The 19,716-nt window shown below is 40.1% G+C and overlaps 1 protein-coding gene across 3 annotated transcripts in view; it reads left to right on the top strand.

Moving 5' to 3' along the window:
- Positions 1 to 19,716, top strand: part of Sos2 (SOS Ras/Rho guanine nucleotide exchange factor 2) — a 93,514-nt gene that overhangs the window by 8,807 nt on the left and 64,991 nt on the right. For all 3 annotated transcript variants that reach the window (XR_009382738.1, XM_059279060.1, XM_059279059.1), the window contains exon 2: positions 17,704 to 17,829. Coding sequence is in view for 2 of the 3 variants with exons in the window: in XM_059279060.1 (XP_059135043.1) it covers positions 17,704 to 17,829 (126 nt within the window). In the remaining variant the exon portion in view is untranslated. The remainder of the gene's footprint in view (positions 1 to 17,703; positions 17,830 to 19,716) is intronic.

Genomic DNA, 19,716 nt, shown 5'->3' with positions numbered 1-19,716 from the left:
TTCTGTGATATTCCCACACAGATGTTGTCCAGAACTTGCTCCTTCCCGTAACAGTTGCAGGTCAGTAAATGGCTGCTCCATTCTTGTGGTCACTCAAACTAAAACTCTGGTTATTTTTGAGTTCTCTGTTTCACACTACACAACATACGCCAGCAGGCCTCTTTAGCTCTATTTCAGACTGTAACTGTTTCCAGTTATCAATTCATACTTTTCCTTGTCTTCTCATCGCCAGTCTTGTGGGGTATTGGAATAGCTCCTCAGTGGGGCTTTCCTCCTCTTTGTCCACTCAGTCTTGACTTTCTCAGTATTGTAGAGATGAGGTCATGACTCTTCTTTAGAACTACTGCTGCTTCTCAGAATGAAAGTTCCCTTCACAGAGCTCTCTAGCTCTCTAGTCTAATTCTGTGCCTACTCCCCTCCTGTCTTGTTCCTATAACATAGACGTATAGGATGTGTTGGTCTCAAGACTTTTGTAACTGCTGGGTCTTTTTTTAAAAAGTTACTTTCATGGGTTTTTTGCTTGCATGTATGTGTGTACACCATGTGTGCAGTGCTCATAGAAGCCAGAAGAGGACATTGTATGCCATGGGACTGGAGTTACAGACACTGAGCCACCAGGAGGATGTTGAGAATTGAGCTGGGTCCTCTGGAAGAGCAGCAGTGCTCTTGACCATGGAACCATTGTAGCCCGTACCTTTTCTGTGAGCACCCTTTGTTCAGATAGGCTTGGCTTATCTCTTTAAAAAATTTTTATAGTCAGACATCATTTTCTTGAAGTGGACTTACCCTGCAGCCTGCATAAAACTGCTGCATTCTCCGTTTTTGTTTTTGTTTTTTTTCTAGACAGTCTCATATAAATGGCTAGAGGTGCACAGAGTAACCCAAACCAAACTTACTTGTCTTGTCTCATAAACCTATATCTCTAGTATAAGCCATATTAAAAAAAAACAACAACCTGGTGGTGGTTCTCGCCAGTGGCTTACACCAAGCTCACATCTAATAGCTATGGAGTCATAGTCTATGACTCTTCTCCTAAATTGGGAGTTTTCTAGCTTTTTTGTTATGCATGTCCAAGAAAACTTTGAAAATTTGCATATTTTATATTGACATCTAACATGTTCATGTTAAATTCAAATAGTTACAGGGGAATAATTTTGTGTTTCCAGTACTGATGGTGTTCAAGTGAAATAGCTGAATCGTTTTTAGAAAGCTCCTAATGGACATGCCGGAGCCATGGCTCACTGATAAAAGCACCAGGTGCTCTCACAAAGGACCTGGGTCCAGCCCTCAGCACTCACATGGTGGTTCATGAGTCCAGTAACTCCCGCTCCAAGGGCTCTGCAGCTCTTCTGGTCTCCGTGGGCACCAGGCATGCATGTGGTGCACAGACACACATGGAGGCAAACCCTCACCCACATAAAATAAATAAATCTAAAAAAGTCCTTGTAAGTATCTGATGGAATCTAAATGCCAAAGTAATTTGCTATGCCCCATGGTTCTTTTAAAACGATGGCAGAGTGAGTCTTTAACAGCTGGAAATTGCATCAACCTTTTCTCTGTGAGCTTTTTATCCTACCTGTACATAATTATGTTCAAATACAGTATTTTTAGGTTGGAAAGTCTTTGATTGCTCCTTATCCTTCTTTGTAACAGTGAAAATTATATATATTGAATTAATTTTTTCACCTCTAACCATAAGGCTCTGCTATATTTATTTTGTGCTGGCATGGTGGTGCACACTTGTTTACTTACTTCTTATTTATTTAATGCGTGTTTCATCTGGTACCCATGGAGGTCAAAAGAGGGCATCAGATCCCCTGGAACTGGTGTTACAGACAGCTGTGAGCCTTCACATGGGTGCTGGGAACTGAACCCTGCTCCTTTGGAAGAGCATCCAGCGCTCTTAACTGCTGAACCGTTTCTTCAGTCCCCTGATGGTACATACTTGTAATCCCAGCACTTGGAGCCTGAAGTAGGAGGATAGCCACAAAGTCAAGGTCAGTACATAGTAAGTACAAAGCCATCAAGGGCTGCATATGAAAACCCTGCCTCCAGAAATTTACTATTCTTTTATATAGATACAAGTTTCCAAAAATATTGTTAACATGCGTGGAAGAAAATTTTAAAGAAACTAAACCCAACTTTTTAACTTCTTTCTAATTCTATGCCAAATTCTATAGTTCTTTCTAATTATTCAATGAATCTAATATCAAGTTGCTTTAATCATTATCTACTCATTTAGGTTCTCCTTAATGTCTGTTTAAAGCAAAGATCATTGTATGTGGAAAATAATTTGTTATCTGATTTTAAGAATCATTTGTTGACAGGTGCATGCACACCTTTAATCCTAGCACTTGGGAAGGAGAGGCAGGCAGATTCCTGTGAGTTCAAGGCCAGCTTGGTCAACAAATGGAGTTCCAGGACAGCCTGAGCTGTTACACAGAGAAACCCTGTCTTGAAAAACCATTTAAAAAAAAAAAGTAATTTGCCTTTTCATTTTCTAGCTTTTCCAGTCTTTACTAAATAGCTAATAACTATGATCTTATCTCTTTACTTAGAGCTTCTTTGTTTAGTGTATTCAAGAAAGAGCAAGACAATAAAAACTATTAATTTAACGCAATATTTATTGATAAAATGCATTTTATCTTACCATATTCTTTTTAAAATAGTATTTGTTTTATTGCACCCAAGCCAAATTTATATTACTGTTTTTGAGTCCTATTCCATGGTCAAATCAGTTCATAGCTAGTAACAGGTACTTTTAACAATCTATCTCTAAGTAGTAGGCTTCAGAAGCAAATTCTTCTTCCACACAGTCTAGCAATTCATGATACAATTATGAATAGTCAACTCTACCTCCTCTACCCCTTGGAGACAGGGTTTTGCTGTGTGACCAGTCACCTCCTGAGGTAGATATTAAATGTGCACTACTGTGTGGTTATCCTGAAACCAGTGTAAACACTTTATAAACACTTGGCCATTTTCTAATCAATAAAGTGTATTTGTTTCATACGAAGCAACAACTTTTAGCACAAAAAATGCTAATTTGAATAAGAAAGACAAAATGAACTGGGACAATTAAAATTTGCTTTAAAAATTTCTCTGTGGGAAACGATACCACACTTGAATTTAAGGAAAACATTTTACACTCTAGAGCTTTTATTCCCATTTGTACATCTCCTAAGTCATGGGGCACGGGTTCTGGATGACCAGGCTGGTGCCTCAGTTGAACCCAGGTGCCCTCCCTGGCTTTGCTTCTGTCCTGGTCCTTTTCCTGCATCCTTTCCTTCCGGGAAGCCGTCTTGACTCTGCGCTTACCGGCTCGCTGTGCACGGAAACTCTTGGCAGGAACCTTGCCCTTACATGCTTGTTTACAGCCGCGCCAACAGCATGCTGAGTGTATTGTAGACGCTCCCAGATTTGTCATGGCAACAGTTACGAGGCATTCCTTTGTGAACAGTCCCTAATACCTCACTCTCTGTAGTATCATTCCTGTAGGTGCACGAATGTGTGGCCAAAGAAATAACTGTTTTCTAAAAGGCTTGGAGAACGTGCATCAGTGCCTCTCCTCTTTTCCTGTTGCTCTGTCATTTTGGAGAATTCCTGGAAGATTCAGTACAGGTGGCTCTGGCTAAAGGAAGGCCTTCACTGTATTCTTAAATTCTCATTCAGCGTTCAGTCTGAGCTTTCTGTTGCTGGATAACAAATGATTACCAAAAATGTAGATTAAAGCTACATCTATTTACTTATCTGATAGTTTTGTTTTTTTTAATCAGAGGTCTAGGCATAACTTAATTTGGTTCTCTGCTTATGGTCTCAAATAGTGAAATCAGAATTTTTGGCCAGGGCTCTGGTTTCATCTGAGGTCTGTTCTTCTCTTGTAAACCCTCGTGTTTTTAGACAGGATTCATTTCCTTGTAGGTAGAGCATCGAAGCCAAGGCTTCTAAAGGCCGTGTCCCATTCCTAGGCACGTGCTGTTCATCATCATGTGTTCATTTGTTTAAGTTCAACAGGAATTCACCTTGGTGCATTCTCTGTTTTGTTTACATGTAGTGCTGGGATGGAACCCAGGCCTTGTGCATGTGAAGCAAGCACTCTGCTACTAAGCTAAACCCTAGTCCTCTTGCTAAGTCTCACATTTCTACATCCACTTTAAGTTTTTTCATCTGATGAGGTGGAGCTCACCCAGGGTAATCTCCCTTTTGATAACTCAGGGTCTGCTGGTTAGTGGTCACCTTTTTCATATTTGGTATGACTTTTTAGACATGTCTTAACTTCTGTGTATGCATGTGTGAATGTATGTCATATGAGGGCAGGAGACGGCGGAGGTTGAAAGAGGACATTGGGTCTCTGGAGCTGGAGCTACAGATGGTTGAGAACTGCCCGGGCAGGGTTCTGGGAACTGAGCCATCTCTCTGCTTACAGACATGCTATCCCATTGTATTAGCAGGGCCTGTTGCACTCAAAGGTAAGAGACCATACAGGGCATGAATACCAGAGGAGAGAGGCTTTGGGATCATCTTAGAATTCTGCTTAACCATACTCATTCATTTTATGGAAAATATTCTATATAACCTAATTAGGCCAGTGGTAATTGTCAAACCAGCCAGCCTTACCATATTATCTTTTGTCAAAGGCTGACTTAATATTTTAGTTCAGATGAATGCATTAATACTTGTCATATGCCATCCACCTCACTTCTGAGTGTAAACTATAAGACAGAAAGTTAGATAATGTGTAAAAACTGGCGTTGAATATTTTTTCCTGGATGAAGTAAGATAATATTGCCTGAAGTATTTCTTAAAGGTATTTCTTTGTTTTCCACGGCCTGTCATCTCAGGAGGATGTAATTTTACAGCCATCAAGTGAGTGGAAGTGGAAGGGAGGAAGTACTTAAAACAGTTAGAATTGTGTCTGTTTAATGGTACAGAATGTAGGTACATGTGCATGTATTGCACTTGGAGCAACATACCATACATGAGAGAGGGCCTTTGAGAAGGGCTAGCACAACTGCCTTATTTATTTCTTGTGTGCTTGTTCCTTGTTTGAGAAGTCTTATTTAAGAAAGAGTCCAAATGGTAGTTTAGGTAGTGTGTGATGGGTGTGGGTATTGGGTGTTTATTTTGATTAAATGAAACAAATCTAATAATTGTGATCTTTTCTGGTTTCACAGGGAGAAAAAAAGCGTGTGTGTGTGTGTGTGTGTGTGTGTGTGTGTGTGTGTGTGTATGTGTATGTATGTGTGTGTTGTGCAGACATGTGAGTGCGTGCACCCATGCAGAGATCAGAGATGTTCAGTACCACTCTCAGTCATGCTCACCTTATTCCTTTGAGACACAGGGTCTCTCCTGAACCTGAAGCTGTGCTGTCAGTCAGCAAGCCCGGTGAGCCGCCATCTTTCCCACACACTTAGGGTTATAGGTATATCCAGCCAGGCCTGGCTTTTTACCTGAGTTCTGGGGATTAGAACTCAGGTCTACATTATTGAACAGCAAGTGTTCTTATCCATGGAGCCATTTTCCCAACCTAACACTATTTAAAATTTTTTGTTAGATCTTTAGTGTTTGCTGTAGTTTATTTACTAGTGAGATTATGAAATTAATACATAAAAGATACAGAAGTTTTAAAGAGGAAAGAGCTTTTATTTTTTGTCTTTTTTCTGAAATACCTATAGTTTCGATTTAAGTTTTATGCTTATTTTTCCTAGCCTTGCCAACAGCAGTGAACTATAAGTGACTAAACATTTTATGTTCTTCAGAAGAACACTTAATTCATGTTCTCTGCTACCCTGTGCTTTCTTGGCTTTATAGACTAATGGCTGCCTTTATGGAAAGGTGCTTACAATTTTTATAGTATGTGGTTCTATTTAGGAAATTTTTAATAACAAAAATTTTAGATTCAATTAATAGTCTTTCTTACATATTTGATTATTTTATGGTAAGCCCTCTATTATAAAACTAAATAGAATCAGATTCCTGGTCTATACTTACCTACATTTTAAACAAACCAGTGTACTTAGGGGTGTAAAGAAGGCCCTGACTAAGAGACTGACTTTGAGAAGTGACTGTTAATAGACAGTGGAGACAGAAGAACATGAATAGGAAATCCCACCCAGCTCTTCAGGAGGCTGAGGCAGGAAGATCATAAATTTGAGGCTTGCCTGGGGTCCAAGCTAGGCTGGGTAGCTTAATGAGACACTATCTCAAAACAGAATGTACAAAAAGGGCTTCTGGGGATAGCTAGTGGTAGAGTGCTTGCTGAGCATGCATGAAGCCCTGGGTTCAGTTCCAGAAAGAAGAAAGTAAGTGATGAGATTGTTTTCCAGAGTTTTACCTTCTAGTGGCCTTAATAATTTAACTTTGCCCCTAAATGGCTCTGCACTAGCCTCTTGTGGCTTTCGTTTGCATGTCCCTATAATCATAGTGACATCGTGTATCTTTCCTGTGATTTGCTGGCTCTGAGACTTTATCTAGCATTTGCTCATATTATACCCATTTTGTTTCTCTTAGTGAATTTTGAGAACCCTGTGTTTGGATACAAGTTCTTTATCAGATATGTAGACTGCAGAGACTTTCTTCTAGTCTTTAGATATTTGCATTCTCTTAACACCAACTTTTTTTTTCCTTTTGAGTCCACACTGGTGTAGAAAAATCCAGAATTTCATGAGGCATTGTCTATTCTTTTTTAAGACTGTACCTCTATATGTCATACCTAAGAAATCATTGCCAAATTCAGACTAAAAAAATGTTCTCTGTTTTGTGGGGGGGGGGTTTCTTTCTTTCTTTCTTTCTTTCTTTCTTTCTTTCTTTCTTTCTTTCTTTCTTCTTCTTCTTCTTCTTCTTCTTCTTCTTCTTCTTCTTCTTCTTCTTTTTCTTCTTCTTCTTTTGGTTTTGGTTTTATGAGGCAATCCTACTGTGCAGTCTAGGCACACCTGGAATTTGTTATGCAGCCTCCCTGCTTCAACCTCCTAAATGCTACAATTACTGGTGTGTACTACCATGCCTGGCTTCTGTTTTTTTTCTTCTGGAAATTTTGTAGTTTTAGGGCTTACAATTTAGATTTATGATCGATTTGAATTAATTTTATAAATGACATGATAATTCTATTTATGGTGCATGTACTGCATGTGGACAGCTGGTCATCTCACCATTACTGACGGGTGGGGTGTTCTTTGCTAAAGGTCTTGACTACTTTATAAAAACGACTTGTGCATACACATGTATTGCCCTTGTTCTGGGTTGTCTGTTCTGTTCCACTGGTTTTATTGATTATTTTTAGATCAGTGCCACTCAGCTTAGATGGCTGTTTATAGACACTCTTGAAAGGAGGCCAGGCATGGTGGTGCATGCCTGTAATCCCAGCACTCTGGAAGCTGAGGCAGGGGGAGCGCTATTTTCAAGCCACCGTTACTTAATGAAACTCTTGGTTTTGTTTTTAATAGACAGCTATCTGATAATGTTTGTTCTCCTAGATTTCTTTTTATGTTAAAGTTGTTTACATTATTTGAGGGCCTCTCTTCATGTAAGAATTTTGGTACACATGAGGCAAAGGCAGGTGGATCTCTGTGAGTTCAAGGTCAGCCTAACCTACGTAGTGAGTTCTGAGTGAGCTACACAGTGAGACCCTTAAAAAAAATCCTGGAAGTTGCTGGTGTTAGGGCCTGTAATCTCAACATTCCAGAAGGAAGGCAAGGAGGTTAGGGCTCAGGGACAGCCCCAGAGCAAGTTCCAGGCCAGCCTTGTCTACATGAGACCTTGTCTTAATAAGAAAGAGAAATAAAACCAATCTTATAAGTGTTCTCATTATGAACGACTGAAACACAACTTGGAGGAACAACAAACCCTGAGGCTGGTGAGGTGGTCCAGTGGGTCAGAGTACCTGCTGTCAGGCCTGACTGCCTGCTTCCATCTCCAGGGCAAGAAAGAACCAATTCCTGGAAGTTGACCTCTGACCTCCCCGCACACACAGCAGCTCTGCACCTCCCTGCCCTGTCCTAAATGAATAAATGTAATTTTAAGGTTTTTTTTTTTTTTAAGTAAAAAATCCATTTCAAAGATCATTAAAACTTTAATAAAATATTGCTGATACATAGCAAAGACCAAGTACTCAGAAATATGGCTGAGCATAAAGTGTTTGCTGTGCAGGTGTGACGGCCTAAATTTGGGTTCCCGGATCCTGTGAAACGCTGGAGGCACCAGCAAGTGCCTGCAGTCTCAGTGCCGGGGAAGCAGAGTGGAGGGTTCCCGGAGTTTGTGGCCAGTCAGCTGACCAGAACCGAGGGACTGAAGTGGCTACTTGAGTCTTAACAGATCTTAGGGCAGCCAGCTCTAGTCCAGCTCTCCTGGAGAAGACATCCAGTGAGGTGAAGCTGAGCCTCTACCGGCGTTACCTGGTGGATTTGCTTCCTGCCTTTCCTCTGGACGGTCAGCATTTTCTGGTTCTTCAGCACGGCCTCCCATGCCTCAGCCTACACAGGGCAGAGCCAAATCGAAAGCTGTGTCTGGTATTCAGCTCAGAGTTTCCTCTTCTGAGCACTCACCACCCGGACCACCACCTTCCAGACCTCCTGTCTCACAGGGATGGCCTTGGAACTGCCTCTCCACTGGGATCCCCTTCAGCATTCCCTGACGACTTCTTCACAGACTGGTAACCTCTCTTCCAGAATGGCCCCCTCCACTCTAAAATTACTCTCAAATCTCAAAGACTGTCCCCCATCTCCCATCTTCTCCAACAAAGGACACTAACTTTAAAAATAAATAAGGTAGAAACTGGCTATACTGGCACATACCTTTAATCCCAGCACTCAGGAGGCAGAAGCAGGTGGATCTCTGTGAGTTCAAGGACAGCCTGGTCTACAGAGTGATATCCAGGTCTATATAGTGAGACCCTGTCTTGAAAAAAACAATAACAAACAAGCAAATAAATAAGGTAGAGAGCAAGTGAAGAAGATCCTCTATGCTCATCTGTAACTTCTACACATGAACACCTGCATACACACATTGACACACACACATACATATACATATATACCACACAAACACATACATGCACACACATACAAGAAAGAAAGAAATTAATGACCTAGCGATTCAGATTTTATTTTTGGATCAGAATACTCAGCAATATAAGATACCAATTTCTTTCTTTTAATTTTTATTTCTTTTTTTTTTTTTTTGGTGTTTTGCCTGCATGTATTTCTGTGTGAGAGTGTCGGATTCCCTGGAACTGGAGTTACAGACAGTTGTAAGCTGCCATGTGGGTGCTGGGAATTGAACCGGGGTCCTCTGGAAGAGCAGCCAGTGCTCTTAACAGCCGAGCCATCTTTCCAGCCCCAAGATACCAATTTCTTTCAAATGATCTATACACTGAACAAAATTCCATGTAAAATCTCAGCAGGCTTTTTTTTTTTTTTTTTTTTTTTGGTTTTTCGAGACAGGGTTTCTCTGTGTAGCTTTGCGCCTTTCCTGGAACTCACTTGGTAGCCCAGGCTGGCCTTGAACTCACAGAGATCCGCCTGGCTCTGCCTCCCGAGTGCTGGGATTAAAGGCGTGCGCCACCACCGCCTGGCCTCAGCAGGCTTTTTAACAGAAATTGATACATGGATTTTAAAATTCTTACATGAAGAGAGGCCCTCAAATAATGTAAACAACTTCGACATAAAAAGAAATCTAGGAGAACAAATATTATCAGATAGCTGTCTATTAAAAACAAAACCAAGAGTTTCATTAAGTAACGGGTGGCTTAAAAATAGCGCTCCTCCTGCCTCAGCTTCCAGAGTGCTGGGATTACAGGCATACACCACCATGCCTGGCCTCCTTTCAAGAGTGTCTATAAACAGCCATCTAAGCTGAGTGGCACTGATCTAAAGATAATCAATGAAACCAGTGGAACAGAACAGACAACCCAGAATAAGGGCATACGTGTGTATGCACAAGTCGTTTTTATAAAGTAGTCAAGACCTTTAGCAAAGAGCACACCACCCGTCAGTAATGGTGAGATGACCAGCTGTCCACATGCAGTACATGCACCATAAATAGAATTATCATGTCATTTATAAAATTAATTCAAATCGATCATAAATCTAAATTGTAAGCCCTAAAACTACAAAACTTCCAGAAGAAAAGCCACCAGGCCCCCTCCTGGTCCACACGCAGGATTTAAATGACACTAGAGCCGTTTGTACTTCTGTAGAAGTTCTTAATGAAGAATTTGAAATAGCTGTCAATCAGAAGCCAGGCTTATTGACTACTTTTTCTTGAAGTGCAATGTTAGTAGATGGAACAGATGCACTAACAAGATTCTTTTTGTTTGATTGTGAATATGGAAACCTGGAAATCATAATTAGTAAAAATATTTCTGTATTTTGTTAAATATAATATTAGAAATAGTTTTTAAATGCTTCTGTGTGTTTCTGCATGTATGTTATGATTATTCTACTTACAGTGTATGTATAAGGAAATATCTTCTGGCATTGAAAATATGGTATAACTGGAATACAGGTTTGACTTGATATTTTCCTGTTAAGAACTGAAAATTACTTTAACTGTTCTTTCTGAAAAAATTGGTAAGTTTGTTTGTCCCAATGTGGTAGTTTTTGTTTGTTGTCTCTTAGGTGTTTAAGGTAGTAAGTAAATCCTAGGAAGTATGAACATAGGTCATCACCCCTTGTCATCTTGATGTACTTTGAGAGTATTTCAGGACGATTTTAACATAGCATGCTTATTTTTATGACTTCTCTTTGAGGAGATTGAGTGTCTTCAGGGTCGTACAGCCATGGACTGTTTTCTTATCTGAAATGAAGAAGTTTGGCATGAGAAACCCAATGCTTAGTGCTAATGTTGCTTTGCAGGGTATTTACCAAAATCATAGTCACAGAAAAAAAACTACTTCAGTTAGACTTATCTTAGTTTTCATTACAGTATTTCACTGAGTAGGCTCTTTGCCTCTTAAGGAAAGATGCTCTGGAGAAGACTTACGACGTCTACTGCACTAGCCATGTGAATGTTTTCGTAGAAATAGGATTTTTATGGTCAGTGAGATGGCATGTGGTGCCAAGCCTGGTGCCTGAGTGCAAAACCTGAATCCATGTGGTAGAAGAAGACGACTTGACTTCCTCAGGTTGTCCTCTGACCTTCACATGTGCCATGGCATGTGCATGTCTGCACACATGCACATACATACATAAATAAAAGGAAAAAAAGGTTTTTATACCAAGAAGATAGTGGATGTGTACAGTGTAACTGTTACAGGGTTTTCTCTTATTAGGTGAAGGAAGTACAGAGTGTAAGAAGAAATACTTTCCCCCTTCCTGCCATGCGTACTTTCCTGCCTCCCTTCTGCGTGGTTGTATATTTATTTTGATTGGGTTAATATTCATTTTATGTTATTATGACTCATCATGCTATTTATATTAAAGCACTTGTTCTTTTTGCTTTTAGTGGTACTAATAATTACCTAGTGGCACTAGTAATTATCTTGTTTTCTTGTTTGTATAGTTTTCTGTGAACTAGTCTCAAGCTCAGATTTCTGCCGGTTGTCTCAATACTCTTCCAGAATTTTTAGTTCCATTGAGTATGCTCTTGACTTCATCTGTTGAGACAGTTCTTTGCAGGGTTTTCTGACCATGTTTTGGTCTGCACTGGTAACTCTGATGCCCAGTATGTGGCTCTTGTCACATAATTTCCTTTCATTTAATCCTGGGCATCTCTTTAGCCTTTCTTCTATATTGATTTTTTTTTCATTTTCCTGTAGCCCATCTTTTCTCATTCTTGATTTATAGTTTTGTTTTAGTGTTGTATATGTCACAGAGTCTTAATGAGAAGTGATACATATGGTATATATCCATCTTCGTTATGTCTAGGAATGCCTTTATTTACCATCATAGTTGATTGATAATTTGTTGGGTAGATAGGAAAACATTGCTGTGAGCTTCTGTATTGTATATAATTATTTTGTATACTTTTGCTTATTAGTTGTAACTTTTTTATTTTAAACAAAAAAGGGGTAATGTGGTTGATATATTGTACACCCCAATAAACTTATCTGGGGGTCAGAGAACAGAACAGCCACTATATTAAACATAGAGGTTAAGCAGTGGTAGCACACGCCTTTAATCCTAGCATTCTGGAAGCAGAGATCTGTCTGGATCTCTGTGAGTTCAAGGCCACACTGGAAACAGCCAGGCATGGTGACACACGCCTTTAATCCCAGGAAGTGATGGAAGGAAGCAGAAAGGTATATAAGGCATGAGGACCAGGAACTAGAGGCTTTTACGCTTTTAGGCTTTCAGCAGCAGTTCAGCTGAGATCCATTGGATTGGCTGAGGAATTGACGAGATGAGGTTAGCTGTGGCTTGTTCTGCTTCTCTGATCTTTCAGAATTCACCTCAATACCTGGCCCCTGAGTTTTTTTTATTTAATAAGACCTTTTATAAATTCATGTTACACTTGTGGTCTTACTGTCTGGAAGTGGTTAATGCTTGTTTCATGTATGTAGTCCACTCCTTTTCAATCTTGTAAGCTATTCTCTGTCTCCAGTATTCTATCATTTTAATTTTATCCATTGAATTGGATTCTAGGGATATTATTTAAAATTATTTTAGTGGTAATTTATCTCCTTGATTATCTCATCTCAGTTAAATGATCTCATCTTGCCAGATGATTGATTCTCTTAGCTCTTGAAACATTTATTGGTGATATTTGATATTCATATATTGGAAAACATATAAAGGATAAATACACAAATTAGAGAACATAAATATTTACCTGTCATTCAGGTAGCAGCACATTGCCATCATTTTTCTTTATAAAACACTCCAGAAGATACTGCCCTTCATTAGTCTTTCCCTTTTCCCATGTGTTCCTAAGCAGTGGCTTAATTCTGTCATTTTACTATTTAATGTAATATGTTTATTCATTGAGACAGGGTCTCACTATGTAGTCCTGTATACATAGTACATACGGAATTCCCTATGTAGACCAAACTGGCCTCAAACTCACAGATGTCCACCTGCTTCTGCTAACTGAGTGCCGGGATTACAGGCGTGTGACACTATGCCATCAATTTTGTCTGATCTTGAACCTTATCATAAGTATTCTTTTAATCTAGTGTCTCATTAATATTGTTTTGAAGATTAAACCATGTTTTATATAGGTTTCAGTATTACTGTATTTTTGCTGTACTGTTTATATGGTGTTGTGAGTGATCTATGATAACTGTTTTTGTTTTGAAGAATGAATTTATTAAGCACACAGCAGTATGATCAGTACACACAGAGTAAAAGAATAAATAGCAAATGGTAGATAGATTTCCTTAGGTTCTTTTTTAAAATTTTCTGTCTACACTTTGAAAGTCATCAATTGAATTACAAGTTCTTTTGATTGAGATTTTATTAACTTTATAGGTTAGTTTGGGAAGAATTGGTATACTTATGTCTGATAATTCACAACCCAATGTTATCATTAATTTGTTTCATCTTTTAATTTCTCTCAGTTTAGTTTTCTGAATAGGAGTCAAGTTTTTGGTAAGATTTAGTTCAAGGCACCTTATTTTAAAAATTATAAGTGCTATTATTTGCAGTTTTTATTAACAGCTTTGTTGATGGTACATAGAGTTGAAAGTTTGTTTTTTATGAATTCAAATCATTTATTTATAAAGTAGTTTTGTCCTGCATGAGTATAGTATTAGTCTGGAGTCTTAGGGAAACCAAATTCGTCACACACGTGCCTATATACACATTTTAAAAGAGATTTACTATGAAGAAATTGGCTTCTGCAGTTAGAGAAGCTGCGAGGTCTGGGGCGTGCTTTTACTTAGGTGGAGGCCCAGGAAGGTCAGAGTGCGGTTGCAGCCTGAGAACCAGGGGAGTCAGTGCTGTTGGTTTCCATGTGAGCAACAGCTCAGCTCAGACCTGGTGAGGAAAAGAGAAAAGGATTCCTTATTGCCAGAGAGAAACGGATTTTGTATTACTCAGTCTTTTATTCACATATTTAATAGATTAGATTGGAGCTGCCCACACGGGAAGGGCAGTCTACCCATTTAGACGATAACTTCATCTGACTCTCTCAGCAGGACACTCACAGATGTTTATCTGCATATATCAGCAGAAGAAACAACCAGCTCATCTGCAAATGAAGTGTTTTTCTGATTCGTTCTCTGTGTATGTGTGTGTGCATGTGTGTGCTGGCTAGAGGGGGTAGTAGGTGTCTGCCCAGTCATTCTCCATCTTCCTCCCTTAGGTCAGGGTCTCCCACTGAGCCTAGAGGTAGGCTGGTGTTCAGCCAACCCCAGTAAACCTCCGGTCTGCACTCCCCACATTGCTGGGGTTATAAGAGTTTTCTGTGTGGTGCTAGAGATTTGAACTCAGGTCCCCATGCTTGAGCAGCAAACTCTCTCAGCCACCCCTCAGACCTCCTTACAGGTTCTTAGACTTTCTTTTGTCTTCTTGTTTAAGCACCTCCTAGGACCTCTATAATATGGAGTGGAAATAATAGACAATGTCCTTACCTCTTCTCTCTTTTTCTTCTTTTCTTTTCCTCCCCCACCCCCTAGTTTTTTGAGACAAGGTCCCTCCACATAGCCCTGGCCTTCCTGGAACTCATTATGCAGACCAGACTGGCCTCCAACTCAGATAGGCTCTGCTCTGTGTCTCCAGAGTGCTGGGATTAAAGGTGTGCGCCACCATGTCTGGCCTCTCTCTCTCTCTCTCTCTCTCTCTCTCTCTCTCTCTTTTTTTTCCATTAAAATTTTTTTAAATTGAAAATAGATTTTTTTAAAAGATTTATTTATTTATGTATACAGTATTCTGCCCGCGTGTATCCCAGATAGCCAGAGAGGGCACCAGATCTCAGTATGGATGGTTGTGAGCCACCATGTGGTTGCTGGGAATTGAACTCAGGTTCTCTGGAAGAGCAACCAGTGCCCTTAACCTCTGAGCCATCTCTCCAGCCCTGAAAACAGATTTTTTTAGTATACATTATATTCTGGATTTTTCTCAGATCCTTCCCTCTCTCTCTCTCATTAGAAAACAAACAGGAATCTAAAATATAATAGTAAATAGGAGAAAATAAAAACAAGCAAAAGGAAAGGAACCAAAGAGAAATCACAAGAAAGACATATAGACACAGAGAACACATGTTCATCCACACAGAAATCCCATAAAAACACAAAACTAGATACCATAATCTATATGCAAAAGACCTACAACTTTAAAAATAAAATGTCTGACAAAGCTTCATGAGACCGTGACCCTCCAAAAATGCCTCTGAGTTTGTTTTGTGTTGGCCATCTACTGCTGTGCATGGGGCCTGCCCTTGAGAGTGGCTGTGTACCCACGGAGACTCCACTGGTAAAAACTAACGTTTTTTCTTGTTCAAGCAGTTATCAGATAGAGTCAGCTTCTGAGTTAGGGATGGGGGCACATGTCCACTTCCCGTCTGGGTGCTGGGACCCCATCTGATGCAGACCCATATAGGCCCTGTGCATGCTGCTACAGACACTGAATTCATGTTTATCAGTCCTGCTCTGTTCCTTGGTGTCCTCCATCCCTCTGGCTCTTAAACTCTTTCTGCCTCCTCTTCTTCAGGGTTCCCTGAGCCCTAAAGTGAGGGATTTGATGGAGACACCCCATTTAGAATTGAGTGTTCCAAGGTCTCGTACCCTCTGCACGCTGTCCAGTGTGGGTCTCAGTGTCAGTTCCCATCCGCTGTAGGAGGAAGTTCTTTGGTGATGGCTGAGGGAGACACCGATCTATGGGTACAGCAGAATGTCACTAGAAGTCATTGTATGCTACATCCCTTTAGCAGAACAGTAGTATTTGGTTTTCACCTAGGTCCTTGGCCTATCCACTTTTAGGTTCTTAGACACCTGAGCAGTGTCAAAGAGGGTTCCATCTCATGGAGTGCACCTTAAATTCAGTCAGATTCTAAAGAATGTTAGAAATTAGGAATTACTTTTATTATGAAAATGTATTAAAAACCTTAGTAGTTTTTATAGACAGTGTACATGATAGAAAAGATGAAAAACAATGACTAAGTAGCTATCTCAAAAAATGCAGACTACAGATAAAACAGAAATAGAAGAAATGTAAAATAGAAGATCAAGAAAGTCAGGAGATGGTCCTTGGAAAGATTAGTTGGTAGCTCCCTGAGATATTGCTCAAAGAAGAAAGAAGACACAAATATTAATGTAGGAATGAGAGAAGGGGCTTCAGCACCGATCCCACAGAGGGTAGAAGAGGGTGGAATATATTAATTTATGCTGTGGTACTTTTCAGGAGCGGGCTACTCCATGTGGAAGGGAACATTTCATGCTAAACTTTGATAATCCAATGATCTCATTCTGATTTCTCTGTGGAAAGGCTTTTCAGTTACTGAGACGGTTTTCAAAGATATTGGAGAGGGTATTGAAGATTTCTGTTACACGTGTCAGTAGTGCTGATCCCTTTAATACCGTGGCATGAAAAGTTAGAGCAGGGCCTCGTGTTTTCAACAACTATTTGCAGTATTCAGGTATAACTGTCACGTGCTGTATTTTTATATACAGTCACACTGGGTTACTAGGATAAATTACCAGGTTCTAGCTTTAGAAAAAACTGTAAGAGCTCAGCATAGCTGAGTAGTGGTGGTAAGGGGCACATGCATGCCACTGTAAAGACAGTCTCTAATAGGAGTTTTTAAAAGTAGCTCTGTCTGTTTCTGGGACTCAGGACCTAGTTTTCACAGTCTTCTAGTAGATTTTAGGTAGACTAAAGATAGCTGTGATTCCTCTAAAAGTATATATAATATTTTAGGGGAGTATGCTTTGTCATTTTGTGTGTGTGTTTGTGTGTGTGTGTGTGTGTGTGTGTGTGTGTGTGTGTATTTATTTGTGTGGGATGTTTGGGTGACTGCATGAGTATATGTGTGCATATATTTGTGTGGGTGCATGTATTGGTGTGGGTGTGTCTGGGTACATGTGTGTGCGTGTGGAGGCCAGAGCAGCCTTAGGCATCACCCCTCACCTTGCTTTTTGAGGCAGGGTTTCTCTGTGGCCAGAAACTCACCAAGTAGACTAGACCGATTGGCCAGCTCCAGTGCTCTGCAGGCTCCACCTACCCACCCAGTGCTGTGATTACAGGCATGCACCATCGTGCCAGCTTGTGCATGGGCTGTGGGGCTGGAGCTCGGGTTCTCGCAGATGCAGGACAGGCACTTTATTGATGGCTCTCTCCCCAGCCAGAACACTGTTCTAGATAGTGGGAAGTAGAGGGTCCGAGGACTTTGATAGAGTCTCAGAATTTAAAAAGGGTTTAAAAAAAGGGACGCAGACCAACAGATAGTTTTGTTTTGTTTTTTTTAGTTACAAATTTAAAAAATATTTTTATTTTGTGTGTATGGGTGTTTTGCCTGTATGTATACCTGTGTACTACATGCATGCCCAAGGAGGTCAGAAGAGGGCATATGGATTTCCTGGATCTGGAGTTACAGACAGTTTTGAGTGGCCATGTGGGTGCTGGGAACTGAATCCTTGTCTTCTGCCAGAGCAGCAAGTGGTCGCCATTGCTCAGCCCTCTCTCTAGCTACCCTTACATTTTGGCTTTAAAAATATTTATATTGGTATATAACCAATTTTAGTAAAATATTAACTACATGTAGAATTTTCATTGAATTTGCTCATTTCACATTATTTTGCCAGTGCCTTAACTGAGAATTTTTCTTTTCAAGGTTCAGGAGCAAGTACATCCCACCCTCTCAGCTAATGAAGAGTCTCTTTATTATATTGAAGAACTGATTTTTCAGCTGCTTAATAAATTATGCCTGGCTCAACCAAGGACTGTTCAAGACGTGGAGGTAAAAATCATTATATCATTTAAAAAACATGAAATTAATCTTTAGATCTGCATCTTTGTCATTCTCAATTTCTATGGAAACTAAAACCACTGAAATTACTTGTGAGATATATATATATACACACTCAGTTCATATATTCCAAGAAACCTAAAGGAAAGTTGCTATGTGCTGGATGGCACATGCCTTTAATCCCAGCACTCAGGAGGCAGAGCCAGGCAGATCTTTGTTCAAGGCCAGCCTGGTCTACAAAGTGAGTTCCAGGCCAGCCAGGGCTACACAGAGACACCTTGTCCTGAACCCCTGTCCCCCACAAACCCCCCCCAAAAAAAGAAAAAAAGAGTGGATAAATGGAGGGAAAAACCTTGCAGCTTGTCTTCTATGATAGACAAAAATTAACTCAAGAGATCATAACCTCACATATAAAACTGATATTATGAAGTTTATAGGAGAAAATGTTGAAGAATAGTATCATAATTTGGAATTAAGCAAACACTGTTTTAGAGATGAATGAAAACACAGTGACTATTAAAGATTAAAGTTAAGAAAATAAAAGGTCTCAGCACTCACAGGCTGGGAGCAGAGGATCTCTAACTTGAGGTTAGCCTGAACTTTACATACAAAATGTTACAAGTCACAGAATAGGGGGAGAAGATACCTGTCTTCAATCCCAGCACTCAGGAGGCAGAGGCAGGCAGATCTCTGTGAGTTTGAGGCCAGCCTGAGCTACAGAGTGAGTTCCAGGACAGCCAGGGCTACATAGAGAGACCCTGTTTCAAAAAACCAAACCAACCAAACAAACAAAAACCTTCCTCCCCCAGATTTGCAAAATTCTTGAATAGAAACTTAAAAAGGAAGATATGCTAATTGCCTCTAAGCACATGAAAAATTAATGAAGCTCAGAGGCCACCTGAAAAATAGAAATTCAAATCATAATGAACTTCTTTCACAGCCCCCAAAAGTGAGAATTTAAAAGGGGGCTGGTTATACTACATACAGACAAATATGTAGATGGCCTAGATCTTCATTACAAGTGGGAGTATGAATGGTATAACAACTGTGCACAGTTGTTGGAAGTTTCTATCAAAGTTACTTCTGTGTCTAACATATGGTCTAGTAGTTGTACTCTTAACTGTGGAGAATAAAAGTATATGTTCATACATGATATACACACGAACAAGCAGCTTAATTCATAATAGCTAAAAGTTACAAAAGGCTCAACTTTCTATCAGTGAGAAAGTGTGTGCACTGGTTACTTTTACACAACTGTCGTCAGAAGCCTGTGAGAGGACAGCTTCAAGGACAGGATTTATTTCAGCCCACCTTGTCAGAGTCCATAACTGCTTTGGTCCTTGTGTTGGAGCAGGTCACAGCCATGGGAACTGAGCAGGGGAAGAGAAGCCTGTTCACCTCACAGTAGACGGAGCAGAGTGTGGGCATGACTGGGGACCAGGGGTATGCTTCAACAGCACGTGTCCAGTTTTTTTTTTTTTTTTTTTTTTTTTGTTTTTCGAGACAAGGTTTCTCTGTGTATTTTGCGCCTTTTCCTGGAACTCACTTGGTAGCCCAGGCTGGCCTTGAACTCACAGAGATCCGCCTGGCTCTGCCTCCCGAGTGCTGGGATTAAAGGCGTGCGCCACCACCGCCCGGCCACATGTCCAGTTTTTGACCTACTTTTTTCAACTTGCCCTACTTCCTAAAGTTCACAGATCTCCCCAAAAAGCACCACCATGTATTAACAAGTATTTCAACACATGAGCCTATAAAGGATATTTCATGTTCAAACCATAGCTTTTCCCCTGGCCCAAAGACTCATTGCCATGTCATAGTACAAAATGCTTCTTGTCTATCCCCAGAGTTTCCAAAATTCTTAACAGTTCTAACATGGTT

Source organism: Peromyscus eremicus, chromosome 14 (genome assembly GCF_949786415.1).
Source record: "Peromyscus eremicus chromosome 14, PerEre_H2_v1, whole genome shotgun sequence".
NCBI classification, from domain to species: Eukaryota; Metazoa; Chordata; class Mammalia; order Rodentia; family Cricetidae; genus Peromyscus; species Peromyscus eremicus.
This window is presented reverse-complemented; position numbering and strand designations above follow the sequence as displayed.